At 36.7% G+C, this 14,443-nt stretch overlaps 1 protein-coding gene across 1 annotated transcript in view; it reads left to right on the top strand.

Moving 5' to 3' along the window:
- The window catches only part of LOC107037256 (solute carrier organic anion transporter family member 3A1), a 73,796-nt gene that overhangs the window by 42,213 nt on the left and 17,140 nt on the right, over positions 1 to 14,443 (top strand). Inside the window, exons 2-3 of the mRNA XM_015255717.1 lie at positions 6,284 to 6,652; positions 10,892 to 11,247. Coding sequence (XP_015111203.1) covers positions 6,326 to 6,652; positions 10,892 to 11,247 — 683 coding nt within the window. The 5' untranslated portion in view covers positions 6,284 to 6,325. The remainder of the gene's footprint in view (positions 1 to 6,283; positions 6,653 to 10,891; positions 11,248 to 14,443) is intronic.

The raw sequence follows: 14,443 nt of genomic DNA, 5'->3' as shown, positions 1-14,443 counted from the left end.
AATACTTACATGACAAAGTAGACAAAAATCTAATTTGCCTGTAAGTTTTTCAAAAATACCTCGGAAACTATAGCGAGTTTTTTCGAAAAATTCGGGGGATTGAGGGGGGGGGGTTGTACATTGAGAATCCTCGTTAAACAATCCCACCCCCTACTCCTCCAAATTTTTCAAGGAAAATTCGCTCAAACTAGCGGAAAAGACTCACCGTCGAGCTAAACGGCAACGGAAGGGGTGGGGGATTATTTATTGCTCCAAAAATAAACTGCTATTCTTTTAAATTTCATTTTTCTTTTCTGTCGACCAAAAACATTGAACAAAAAAACTCCGCCTGTCAAGAACATTCTAAATTCTGTCAAGAACATTCAAAAATATATACACTGATAGAAGGATTCGGTTGATATTACACAGGCTCGGTAACTGTTACCTAATGTCGCAGTAAAATAAGAACAATTGAATGGCCCGTTGATAGTTACCGAACGGCTCAGTTGAGAGGTTAAGGTTGAGCCAACTGGAGGATTTGGTAATAGTTACCGAATCGCTAGTTGGTGTAACTTCTCTGTTGTTTATTATTAAACATTGATTGTCATGTGAAAATTTGAAAATACGGGCCGTCTAGATGTGGAAATGCAGTGAAAATGTACTGAAAATGGTTATACTTCCAGAAAAAACGACGTTACACAGAGGAGAATGTATTTTAGGATTTGATAATTATCCAAAACATAACCACAAAAGGGACACAATCCGCCGCCGATGAATTCTATGAAAAGTATTTTATATGAATATTTATTACAATTTTATTTTAACGAGGTAAGTCAATTAATTATTCACCAGGTTGGATTTGTGATAAGCATATCAGAAACCAGGGGAGTTGGAGTAATATCCATAAGAACTTTTTTTGTAAAACTTTTTTTTCAATTTCACTACAGAAATTTCCGTTTATAAACAATCTTCTTCCAATTAAAAGTGTTATTGTTTTACTCACACCCTACAATTAATCGCTTATATTATTTTAATAAAGTAAATACGTTTTTGTTTATATATTCTCTGAAGATTTCAACGTGAGGAAAAGCCTGAGCTAGAGGGCGCGTTGAACTAACCTCGATTCGGTAACTATTACCAAACGCCCAGTTGTATTAAACGGTTCCCGGTTTGCGTCAAGCGAAAAATTTATCATAATCAAATGGTGTTAAAATCAACCAGCAGTTGAGTGTACCGCGATTAGTCCTAGTTATCAATGAATGTCCAGTTATGTGAACCTAATCGAAAAAAAACCTTCAACCGAATCCGTCAGGTAGATACAAGCAAAGCCTTCTATCAGTGTATAATCTATTCGAAATAAGATGCAGTCGATGCGGTATGACCATATCACCCCAATATGGCGACTTACTCCCTAGCAAATAACTACACTGATAGAACGGATTAGTTATTGTTAACGAATGGATTTTGGTTGGAGGTTAGGGTCTATTCGGTCCCACCAAATGTTCATTCGTTAATAGTTAACGAATGTATATTTGACGAGTCTTGTTTGACTTGACTTTCGACATTCAAGTGAACCATTCGTTAACTATTAACGAATATTCATTTGGTCATATTCAACTCTACCATTCGTTAATAGTTAACGAATCTCGTTTGGAATAAATGAATCATTCTATCAGTGTACTATTGAGACCATCGGCAGTGGCGGTGGCGCATCTCAGTGGATTGTACGATCCGCCGAGTTTTCATGTAAGCGACCGTTGTAATGGCTCACTTCATGTTGTATTCCTACGAATGTTTTGTGGGTTACCCATCTAGAAACTGTATGAATTTTCGGACCAAGGACTGGTAAGTCTCACTTACCATATCTGTACCTCGTTTTACAGCCCCGGTATGCTAAACGCCATTTACCCCCTCTCAACACAGCCCCCGTAAGCGCCATTTTTCGGGCCTCAGTGACGAAATAGTATATTTCGTCACTAGGCCGAAGAAACTTTTCTGGCGAATATGAGTTTGCAGCCCGAGCCGAAGGCGAGGGCTGCAATCATATGAGCTAGAAAAGTTTTTTTTGGCCGTATGACGAACAGTATTTTTTGTTATGACGGCCGTAGGCAGAGATTCACGGACGCGGAGCGGAGCGGAGCGTCCGTGAAGCGCTGCCTCACGGCCGGAATGACAAAAAATATATTATCGCCTGTTGACATAATATACTATTAAAAAATACCTGTTGCACGCACGGAGAGAAATATTCAGTAAAAATTACGGAACAATTCACGTAATCCGCAATGGGGAATCATTTTCCGGCAATTTTTATAGGAATGGAAGAGAAGAAATCTGAAACGTTCAGTGAATTCGCAGGTTCATCACCGAACAGAGTACGAAATTGTCACGTAATTTTTCCCGAAGAAGTCAAATCTTACAGGAACTTCCCGACTTATTATGCCTCCAAAATCAAGAATTCTTGAGCGTTCTGCTTTTAAGAAGCTGTTGAGTTATTTCTACCCTCCATTCCGGAAAATTTCTCAATCATTGGGGAAAAATTACGGAACGACATGTTGTCCCCACATCGGTGAATCATCAGACGGGTGGTTAATTTTTACAGAACAAATCGTAGAACTTGCATGACAATTCGTACAATTTCAGTTGCGACTCAAACTTTTTATTGAATTTTACTTGGCTCGCGGAATACGTCTCGAAACGTAATTTTTACGGTTTTTTCTGGTAATTTTTATTGAATGTTTCTCTCCGTGCGTATGAATTGTAGATAAACTATATATATACTGAATTATATATTTCAGTAGTGAAGTGGTCAAACGGTTTAAATCGATTTTGGTTATTGGTCAGTTTTCAATGAATATCTAGTAATCTAAGGGGGATAGCAAAATTTTTCTCATAATCCTTTTAGTAGTACTCAATTCGTTCTACAAAACAGGTCCTTGTGAAAATTTCGCTATCTCCCATAAATTCGAAATATTTCTGGAACACTCAACTGAAGACTAAATTGACTTAAACTGTTTGAACACTTCGTTACTGATTTGTGATAGATGTATTTTTATATATATTCTACGAATTTAGGGATATAATTTTGATACATGGACATATATTTCCGAAAAATATTGATATTTGTACCGTTCGTGCAGTTTGATTCCGTCCATCTGGAGGATTCCCATGGATTGAGCGAAATCGATTACCCACGAAATAGATAAATTCCAAGTATTATTTACAACATCCAAAACGTAAAAGAAGTTACCGTACAAATCATTTTCCCTTTCGACAAATTGACTATTTTAGAATGTCGGTATAATTCAGTGTTCTCCCTCCTCCATCGGATAACCATCAAGTATTAGCCTGTTTGAAACTGTCATTAGCAGCAATGAATTAGTATCAATTTAGATAGCCAATAAAATACAAGTATATGTCTGGGTTCATGTCTCCAGTGGGGAGTGGAAGTCCGCCTTGTCCCCGTTGTTAATATGTGATACGACAAATGCTAGATAGTACAAACGGATTTCAAATGTTGGCGCACGAATACCACACATAAATTATATTTGTCATAATATAAATTAGTGTGGTATTTCTAATGGCAATATGAGCCTTTCCATTTGCCGGTTTGAGTTGTAACAAATCTTGTTGAATTATTACAATCATTTTGTTTTTTAATACGCCATGTAATCAAACATGAGTAGTCTCGTTTCAATGGACTGGGGGGAGGGGGGGGGGACAATAAAGAGGCTTGTCACGTTGACCTTCGCATCCCAGTCGGTTCTGAGTGAGCGAAAAAAAAAACGGGAATCGTATCGAAGTTGAACTTTCTATCTGCCATTAACTATCCAACTTTGCCCAGGTATATCTGTATATTTCGATTGAGACGGGTAGAATTTGGAGAAATGGATATTTTGGCGTGCACGGAGAGAAATATTCAATAAAAATTACCAGAAAAAAGACGTAAAAATTACGTTTCGAAACGTAATCTGGGAGCGAAGTAAAATTCAATAAAAAGTGTCAATCGTCACGTAAATTCTACGATCTGTTCCGTAAAAATTACTCATCCGTCCGACGCCTCACGGCTAGCCATGAGTCACCGTGAGGGGGAGATTTTAACAACACGTTCCGTAATTTTTCGTGAATATTTCTCTCCGTGTGGGAAGAATTCGAGTTTGTTGAGTAATCCAGCTTGTTACACTATCAGAAAATTACTCTTGAAATTTTAAGTGAAAAAGTTTGACATTTTTAACAATGACCAAGTTACATGAAATTTCGGTAGATTTCTTCACTGACTAGTCAATTGATTTCTCGAATATTCAAGTAATTCTCGATTTCAAGGTTCATACGGTACTGAAAAACCCTGAAAATTTTGAAAATTCAGGCAATAACTTTTCTGAATTTTCAATCTGTTGAAAATTGAATTGTATGCGATGTTCAATTTTCACGATGAGTTTGGAAATTCAAGGTTTCATTGAAAAATCAATTATTGTTTAACATGAAAAACCCAATTTTCTTGAATTTTCAAGATGAATGAGAACTTTACTGTACGCTTTCATTTGAATTGGAATTCCACCGAATTTCCAGCGAAATATAAAATTACATGATTTTGTTTTCCACTCAATCAAATTCACTATGGCTCTTCATAAAATTATTAGTAAACTGTCCACGAAATTTTAGTTTTCTCTGACAGTTAAACATCTTATTTTCCTGTTTCATGCAACTCCAAATTTCTTCCCCCCAACATAGAACTAAACAAGTTAATATCTCGATTTTAGAAACTAGCGTAATTACAAAGTTTTTATATGAAAAAACGGAAAAACGGAATATCTCGAAAATTTTGTGTGAAGGCGTGTACATGTTATGATTGATTTACATAGAAGGCATCGAAGCGAATATTTTGACAACAAAAAATCGAAATCGGTCCACTAGTTTTGAAGATATTTGCGGAAAAAATTTGGAAACGAAACGTTTTTTTTTAAAAAACGATTAGATCGATCGGGCTGAAACTTTGCACAGAGTTAGTCCTCATTAAGACACATAATCTGACACAATTTCAGATTTTTTGGGATTACTTTAGCCATTTAATTACTCAATTTTCTAAAAATTGACCATTAAGAAGGTGGCAGTAAGCTGTTAAAAATTTTCGTCTGAATTTTTCGTGGCAAATTCTGGAAATTTTCATCGTGTTCAAGTTCCACTGGAATTTCAGGAAATGTTGTTATTGAAAAATCAAATATTCCACTGATTTTCTGTTCAAATGATCTGGAAATCAATAAAAGACTTGATTTTTCCGTTCAAATATTCTGTAAATATTCATAAAAATCAGGAAAATTCAGGGAAAAATTGAAAATTCATGTCATTTTGTTTCTCACCACATGATTCATGTTCTACTGAAAATTCAATCAAGTTGTGAAATTTCCATCTCACTCTCACTGAAAACTCATGAAGTTCCGTGAATTATCCTTAAAACTTGAAATTTCATAACCATTTTTTCCCGAAATCTGATTCAATGCCACTTTGATGAGATTTACTATAACATCTTCCATGAAATTTCAAAAAAATTCTAACAGCGTGGACATGTTCACATACAGACATGGTCGCCAAACTTCGTAAACGTAAATTTACGTTTCAGACCATTCTGCATAATATTCAAAGAAAATTACAGAATGCCAAAATTAGACGATAACAATGCTTCCATTCGGAAGCAAAAATCATCATCACTTGCTTTCCACAGCACATTCTCCTTCCAATCGCAAACGGCTCTAAAGTGAAGGTGGTTTTGCGTGTGAATTCTAGTCAATAGGGCCCTATCAGTTGAAATCGAGATAAATCCAGTCGTTCGTAATAGTCCATGTTGGCATTGAGAGACGTGAGGCCAGGTCACACACAGTGTTGGCAAAATGCTTTGGATTTACACTTGGTATTAGTGGTTGTTACTCTCCGTCAGTGGGACAGTGAAAGGCGACCTAGACCAAGTCTCCTACACCATTGGGGGGGTCTTATGGGATACCTCTGGTGTCTGGATGCTTACAGACTTACATTTGTGTATGTTAGGATATTCAGACACAGTGTCTAATGCTAAACGATGCTCACTCTGTCTACTACGCAACGATTTCTGTCCTATTGTCCAACTACCAGGGACAGTAGGTGGCTGCGGTTTCACTCTCGAAAGAGCTTTCGATTGTAACTGTTTCATAGACTCATTTTCATTCGTTTATAGAGTGGGAGAAACTCTATTGATACTTTACTTTCATTCATGAGCCTCAGTTCATGAGAATTCATTCATTGTTCCAGGTTAATTAATGGAGTATTTTTTTTACAGGCTAACTCTTGCGGAGAATAATTCAGTGGAAAGCCAGAAAAGATGGCGGGTGAGAACGTACAGATTCTTGCGGATGGGACCGTCCACGTGATAATGAGCCCAACAGAGAAACTGTCCAACGGCATTGGTGATGTGCACTGCAACAAGCATAACAACAATGGAACAATAACTTTGCCCAATGGTAAAGTTCTTGAGATAACTGCTGTAGAGAATGGGAAACTCATTGCCAATGGTGATGAGAAGTCCAATAGTCTCCAAACAGAATTCGATGAGGCTGATATTTCCTGCGGATGGGGCCCATGCAGACCGAACTGGTTGCAATTGTTTGCAACTAAACAGGCATTTTTGGTCACATTCTGTCTTACTTGGGTGAGCATCTATTTCATTTATTTTGCACAAGAAATTGGAACGAAAAATATGAGAGATTTTGGCGAAAAATTTAGTTCGCAATTTTGAACATAAATGGGTTGTTACAAATCTAAAGTTACGCTGAAATATCCTGGGGAGGACGACTCTGATCGAAAAAAATTTGGAACACAAATTTTACTATTTTTGAGGGGAAATTGGAAGGCATAATTTTCTTCCGAATCCTGATGAATGCTTCGATGCTACACAAATCAGTAGCGAAGTGGTAAAACGATTTAAGTCGACTCATCTCCCAGTTGAGTTTTTGAGGAATATTTCCGAATCTAAAGGAGATAGCAAAATTTTTATTATAAAATTTTTTGGAGAGTCGATTGAGAGCTACAACAAATGTGATTACGCAAATTTCGCTATCTCCCTTAGATTCGGAAATATTCCTCAAAAACTGAACTGGAAGATCAGTCAACTTAAACCGTTTTACTACTTCGCTACTGAAATCATCATCAGATTCTTCGATAGAAACTAATGATGTGTTTACCTTAACTAGACGAACGTAGGCTCATTTACCTTACCTGATGAACTGCTAAAAGGTACCACCATCATTTTCTAAACACAATGGGGGACTTGCATGAATTCTTTTTTTATTTTGTAATCTCAATTTTCGGCCTTGAATCATCAATTTTCCATTTACAGACATTAGAAATATGGCTCGTTAATTAGGAATTAATTGTCGAGAGTCGAAGATTTCAAATGCTTTGAAATCACTAATGACGTCACAAGGGTGGTCGAACACTGGACCAATCGCAGAATGGCTCACCCCAATCTAGCCCAATCTTCACGTGCGCTTTATCCAATGGATAACGGCAACTCCCCTCTCTCCTCACATTCGACCAACGAAGCGCCATCCGGCATTACTTGTGCCACTTTGTGACGTCATGACCGAAATACTAGGTTTCAACAACGTCTGATTCTCAATCAATTCTGATAACATATCTAGGCAATATTTCTTCATAATTCTTGTCCTTTAGCTGTCTATGGGTTATATACACTGACAGAAAAAATTAATTATTTTATGATGAGAATTTCATTTGAACCAATTATCATTTGGTTGTTAATTTTCAAATAAACATGATTTCATAGTGAATACCAGTTATCTCTTCATGAGATACATTTCATTGGGAGAAATCGAACTTCTCTAGAGTTGAAGTTCCTTTTATTTGTCGTAATAATGACAGTATTAGACTTATTTCTAGCCAAAAGTTTGCTAACTTTAGAAATTCGTTGGTTTATTCAAAAATCAAAATTATTCTCATTACTAAATACGTTGTTATGTCAATCAACACGATCATCTGTTGTTCCAAGAATCGGGATGGATATTGTTACGCCGAAAAAGCTTTGAGATTGTAGTACGATGTCGTTGAGGTGAAAGAAGTTTATATTTCTTGACTAAAAAAAATCGCATTAGTTTACAATCACAGAATTACAGATTACGGCAATTGTACACAAGCTTGGATATCACAAATTTCGTTCAATGTGATGTACGGAAAGCTCAATTTAAACATCGGCTTCATTCGAGAAAACAACATTCAATTCATTCCTCAATGTAATCATCTCCTAGGTACGAATTTTTGATCAATTCATGAAAGTAGAAAATGTCCAGACTAGACTAGAGATTATATTAGGTTAAAATGGATTGAACTTTTCCGTTTTTGTGGTGAATACATGTGACTTGTGTGGGACTTGACGCCAAGGACTGTTTCATTTGATTCAAGTAAATGTATCTCAAGAAGAAATAATAGATATTCATCGTAAGATCTTATTTATTTAAAATTGGTTCTAGTTTATAATACTTGTTCCAAGAACGAGACATCTCAATAAAGATCATTTTTTCTATCCAGTTGGCGAATGAGGAGCTGTGAGAAATAAAGGAACAAAAATTAAGAATGTAAGTGGGTGGTAATTTAGTATGCAAAGAGCATTTCCTACAAATCATGAGAATTGAATGATTTTCCTTGATTTTCACCTTCAAAAATCACTTAATATGGTTGAATATAAATATTCTACGACTTTTGGTTGGGGGGGGGGGGGGGTGAAATTTGTACTAAAGCATCTGATAATGAATTATCTAGGATTGAAGCATTCATCAGGGTTCGGAACAGAGTGGTATCATTCAATTGCCCCCTAAACATAGTAAAACTTCTGTTTCCAAATTTTTTAAATCAAAATTGTTCTCAGGATATTTTGGTGTGATTTTTGAATTGGGACACCCTGTAGATCCTTGAAACTTTAATCAAGATAATTGTTCAATGCATTGGAAGTTGTGAGTTCTTTGTTTAAATCGTGTAATTGTGATTATCAAAGTTGTCAGTCTTGATGTCGTCATTATCGATATATTATATTGTCACCGGAAGTCTATAATTAAAGTAAATTTGAACTTCCGCGATGTCCAGAGAGGATTAGAAATGGGAGTGTATGAGAAGTAGTATCGAGTATTATATATAGAATCAGGTCATTATATTCTTCGTTCAGTTCTGTTTGTGTTTGGCTTTAGCTTAAGTTATCTGCATGACATGTCAAGAAAATTTCGGACAAAATTTTTTGACAAAAGAAAAATTCAAAATGCGGGTGAGGTGAAGTCGTTCAATTTTGAAATTCCTCCACTTCCACGTCGTCGGCCTCAATCCCGACGATGTTTATTTCGTCAGCAGTCCGCTTCTATGTGCCTCTATAAACATCTCATTTCTCTCAAGAACGAGAAATTGTCCCAATTTTCTTCTGCACTCGTCTGTACTCCAACCCTTATATTGTCATTCCCGAGCTTGAATAGTATGTTCCCGAGCCTGAGTAATATACTCGTAAACAATATCATTTTTCTTCATTTTCCGACAATTTTACTCCATTTTGTTATAGTTGAAATGGCATAGGAAAATTTAGTAGCAAAAAGCTAAGCAGTTGGAGTCGATTTAGCTTCGAGTTGAGTCTTCTAGCAATATCTTAGGATCTCACAAGGATAGCTAAATTTTCTTAAGAACTGTTTTGTGCAGGTCTCGTTTTTCTCTAATATAAAAACTAGTGTTGAGGTGAAATCAACTTGAACACCTAAAAAAAAGTCCTCCTGAATCAAGCCGAAGAATGAGTCTGAATCAAGTCGGACTGAATCATGCCGGGAATCGACTTATTTCATGTCGAATTGACGGCATGAATCAAGTCGGACTCGGACAGATGCAAACCGGCATATCGGTCTAAATCAAGTCGATTTTTCAACTTGATTCAGGTCGATTTGGCGGCTTGATTCAAGTCGATTTTTCATTAAAAATTAGATTAGAAAATTAGTGGAAAGTTTACATTTCAGTTCGATTATTCCATGAAAATGTATTAAAATCAAGAAAAATCAGGTAAATATAGTCTGAAAGTTTGAATAAATTGAAAGTTTTGTATAATTTGGTACTGAGTACTCCTTTTCTGTTTGATAATTCATGTTCAATGAGGAATTCTTTTTTTTTTTCTAAAAAATCTGGAAATTCATCGAATTTTCAGCCGTATTGCCTTGAATGTTCCAAAATTTTCTATGATTTTGGAGCACAAGCGGTATTTGATTGGATTACTCAAATACTGAATTTCTACTGGTTGACATTTAGAGGAGGGCATAATCTGTAAAATATGAAATTTCATGATTTTTTGCCGTGAATCGGATTTAATGTCACTCTCATAAAAAGAACTATTGAACTCTGAATGAAATTTAGATTTTCTTCTAATAGTGTATCTTTCCTACTTGGACCAAGTTTTGATTTGACTAGAATCAAGCCGACAAATCGGCTTGAAACAAACCGAAAAATCGGTTTGAATCATGTCGAAAAATCGACTTGAATCAAGCTGAAAAATCGACTTGAATCATGCCGAAAAATCGACTTGAATCAAGTCGGTATCCATTACCTGGAACAGGCAGAATTTCAACGTGAATCACTTCGTTTTTCAGTTTGATTCAAGCCGATTTTTCAGTTTGATTCAGGCCGATTTTACGACTTGATTCAAGCCAATTTTTCGGCTTGATTCAAACCGATAACGGCTCGACACCTTTCTTCTTGAAATAAACCAAAACCGACTAGAATCAAGCTGACGTCGACTTGAATCAGTACATTTTCTTAATGAATACTTTGACTCCTCCATGACTGAAGTCCCTCAAGAAGAATCGATAATAAGCTTTCAGTAACAAATCAACGTTTGCTCAATTGTTCTGTTGATCAGGTGCTTCAAGGGATGTATTATACATACTTCGTCTCAGTGATAACGACGATAGAGAAGCTCTTTCAAATTCAATCAAAGACAACAGGAATCATAATGTCAGCAACTGAAATTGGACAAATCGGTTCATCGCTTCTGCTGACATACTACGGTGGCCAGGGACACAGGCCCAAGTGGATTGCCTGGGGCATGATACTCTTCGCCGCCAGCTCCTTGACCTGCTCTATGCCTCACTTCATCTACGGTGAACAACTGATAAAACAGAACGAAAAACAGTTCAGCGCTGTTGGTCCTGATGGTCAAGGAGGTGGACCTAACTTCACTGATCCCATTCCAGCGAATTTATGCAAATTCAACGGGTATGTTTTATGATGATATTTATGGTTATTTTCTAGTTGATTGAAATGGCATGTTTCGTTATTTGTGGTTTCTATTTTTTTTCACAAGGTCATACGGGAACCCGCATTTGATAGTGGGCTTGCTGAAACACGTGCTAAATTGATAAATGAATAATAGACAATGGTGTAATGATTTTTGATAGGATTAACATGATTATGGAGATACTAGCGATTTTCTGCACGCCCCCATTACAGGAAGAGAAAAATCTGTTGAAAATTACCCTTCAGTCATCGCCTGAATTTCAGCAGATGTACCGCATTGACCGTTTACAAATTTGGAACAAAATTGGAGTGAACAATGCAATAATTCTAGTAAATTTACAATATTTTGAGTCCATCTAAATTATTGTGAATAAATTGACTTGACTCAGGCCTAAATCACCGGCGTAATTTGTGAACAAATTCTCTGTGCACTTGTCTTACAAACAAATCCAAACCTGCACTTTCTCCCATCGCCGCCCTCCTGGGAATCAACGAAGCTCAACAGATTTTTAACAGCTAGAAACCTTAATGGAAATATGCGCCTGTAGAGCAGTAATTGAAAGGTTGGTAAATGTTAAGAAAAAGGGCCCCACTACCAATCCGATGGTTAAGTTTTCAGAAAGATCGGTGGTGGGGCCTTCTTACCATTTACCGTAATAGTGATGCGAAATAATGAAATAGTTTTCCGGATTCGAAGAATGAAAGGACAAGAATGGAAAGGTTTTTGAATTGAAGAGTATTTCAAGGATTAACAGTTTTGCCATAATAAAATTTTCGTTCAAACACAAAGGAAATAATCATTGAAATGAAGCACTCTTCGAAACCGTTGCTCTGTGACTATAACATTGCAATATTTTTGAACAAAAGGAGAATCAACATTTAAAATTTTGTGTTCATGTGACAGTGGAAAAAATTTGTCAATGGAAAGATTCTAAGGGTAAATTCTTACTGAATTTTCAGATTTTTATGATGTCAAATTACCCTTAACCCTAGTCTGGTCACCAAACGCGACCCTGCGACTCTGGTCACTTCCGCGGGGATTCCCCGCCGTTTTATTTAGGCTCTAGCGTTGCCGAATTCACTCTACACTGCCCGGGCGTGCTTAGCGAGGTTCTGGCAACGCCGCCTGATGGGCAATATCATTTAACACGGGAAAAATTAATTCATCTGTTCAAAATAATTTGTTTTCTTTAGGAATTTCGAGAAGTATATTGTTCTAAAAACTACACTAATTCTTTAGACACTTCAATTGACAAATTCAATTTTTTTTTATTTTTCCGGTTAGCCAGTCGATTGTAATTGAAGAAAAATGACGTGCGGTGGGGTTTCCCTCATATGGTGACCAATCTAGGGTTGAATGATGTACAATTCTGCGACGGAACAGATGGATAGGAGGATAGATAGGGATTGATGGGGCAAAGTGGAACGTTTATCATCAACCCAAAATCCTAATACAGTAGAGGCTTCGTATAAGATACCTTAGGGACAGTAGGTGAGTGGAATTCCGGAAACTCCTATGCCCCCACTACGCGCGCCCATAGAGAGGAGAAAAATAGGGATCAGCGGGTTCCAAATAAGATACCTCGCTTGTTGTGCCCGATTTCACTGAAATTTTCATTTTTACTGAATGAATATCGATAACTAATCAATTTATATGTGTTTAATGTTTTGAATTTGTATCGCCCGCGCTCCTTTTTCTCTCTAAATATAACCCCGCGTGATAGAATGGCAGCTGATGTTGGGGGATTGTTGGTGGACTCGAGAATAATCACAGACGAAAAATTACGATTTTTCGATGGGAAAAGTGAAAAAGAAAATCGATGTATATTTCCATTACTTGAAAGAAGTGGTGTGACCCCCCCCCCTCCCCCCTCAAGGTCATTAGACCCTCATGATCACTTCGTTCGTCCTTCCGTCTGAGCNGATAGAATGGCAGCTGATGTTGGGGGATTGTTGGTGGACTCGAGAATAATAACAGACGAAAAATTACGATTTTTCGATGGGAAAAGTGGAAAAGAAAATCGATGTATATTTCCATTACTTGAAAGAAGTGGTGTGACCCCCCCCCTCCCCCCTCAAGGTCATTAGACCCTCATGATCACTTCGTTCGTCCTTCCGTCTGAGCCTTAAAGTAGCTCTACCCTTTTGGGGTTATATTTCAATTCAAAGATTTTTAAAAACTACAACAAATGACCTAAAAACTCGGTGTGATTCGGAATCGTAATTTTTTTCCTCATTTAATTGTTCAAGTTTTTCTAAAAGGAAATGTTGAAAATCCATTATTTAACACAGGGTCTTATGTGAAAAACGCTGAATTTACGACAACTCCGGTTAAAACAAAGATTAAAATCTAATTTTTTTTCCTAAAAACGAGAAAAACAATAAAAAATATTGGCACCTGTTGGATAACGATTTATTGTTTAGTTTTTTTTTTTATTAATAATACTGGCAACAGGAATAGACATGACAACAGTGACCATGTGATGGCGCCCGCTCCGCTCGTCTCCAACTTCCCATATGATTTATTTTAAAAAAATTGATATAAGATAATAGTTATGCTCATGACCTCTATGATTTATTTTAATAATTTAGAGCTAGAAATACTGATTTTTAGAATGTATTTTTTGTGAAATAGACTCAACGACTCCAGCCGTAGGGGTAGAGCTACTTTAACACCGTTTGATCCTTATAACTACTCTCTTTTCGTTGAAAAATGGCCGGGGCCATAGGTATCTTATAAGAAGCCCCGGAATATAAACATTCGAAAGGCGATAAAAGTGCCGAGAGTGGTGGTAGGCCTTGAACGCTCGGAGCGCGAGATATCTTATAGAGAGGTATCTTATACGAAGCCTCTACTGTATCTGTGTTTCGATTTTGAAGCACAAATATGACGAATTAAACTGTATTAAATAATAACCAGCAACGAAAAATTTGACACCAGTACGATCTAAATCAATTGAAAATTCGGTGAAAATTCATTCCCCCAAAAATTTTCCTATAAATACAGTTTCGCAGAGCCACAGTATATCAATCTATTCATGACCCAGTAATATTCTTTTCGTCACTGGTATATTTCATGCATCTTCTTGTGACGAGTCCGGGCATGAAATGTTTCATTCATTTCATCGTATTCAACGGAAAAAATTTTCTAAGAAAAATTATTAGGCATCAGGTT

This window comes from Diachasma alloeum, unplaced genomic scaffold (assembly GCF_001412515.2).
Source record: "Diachasma alloeum isolate Michigan unplaced genomic scaffold, Dall2.0 Dall_scaffold_00214, whole genome shotgun sequence".
In the NCBI taxonomy this organism is placed as follows: domain Eukaryota; kingdom Metazoa; phylum Arthropoda; class Insecta; order Hymenoptera; family Braconidae; genus Diachasma; species Diachasma alloeum.
This window is presented reverse-complemented; position numbering and strand designations above follow the sequence as displayed.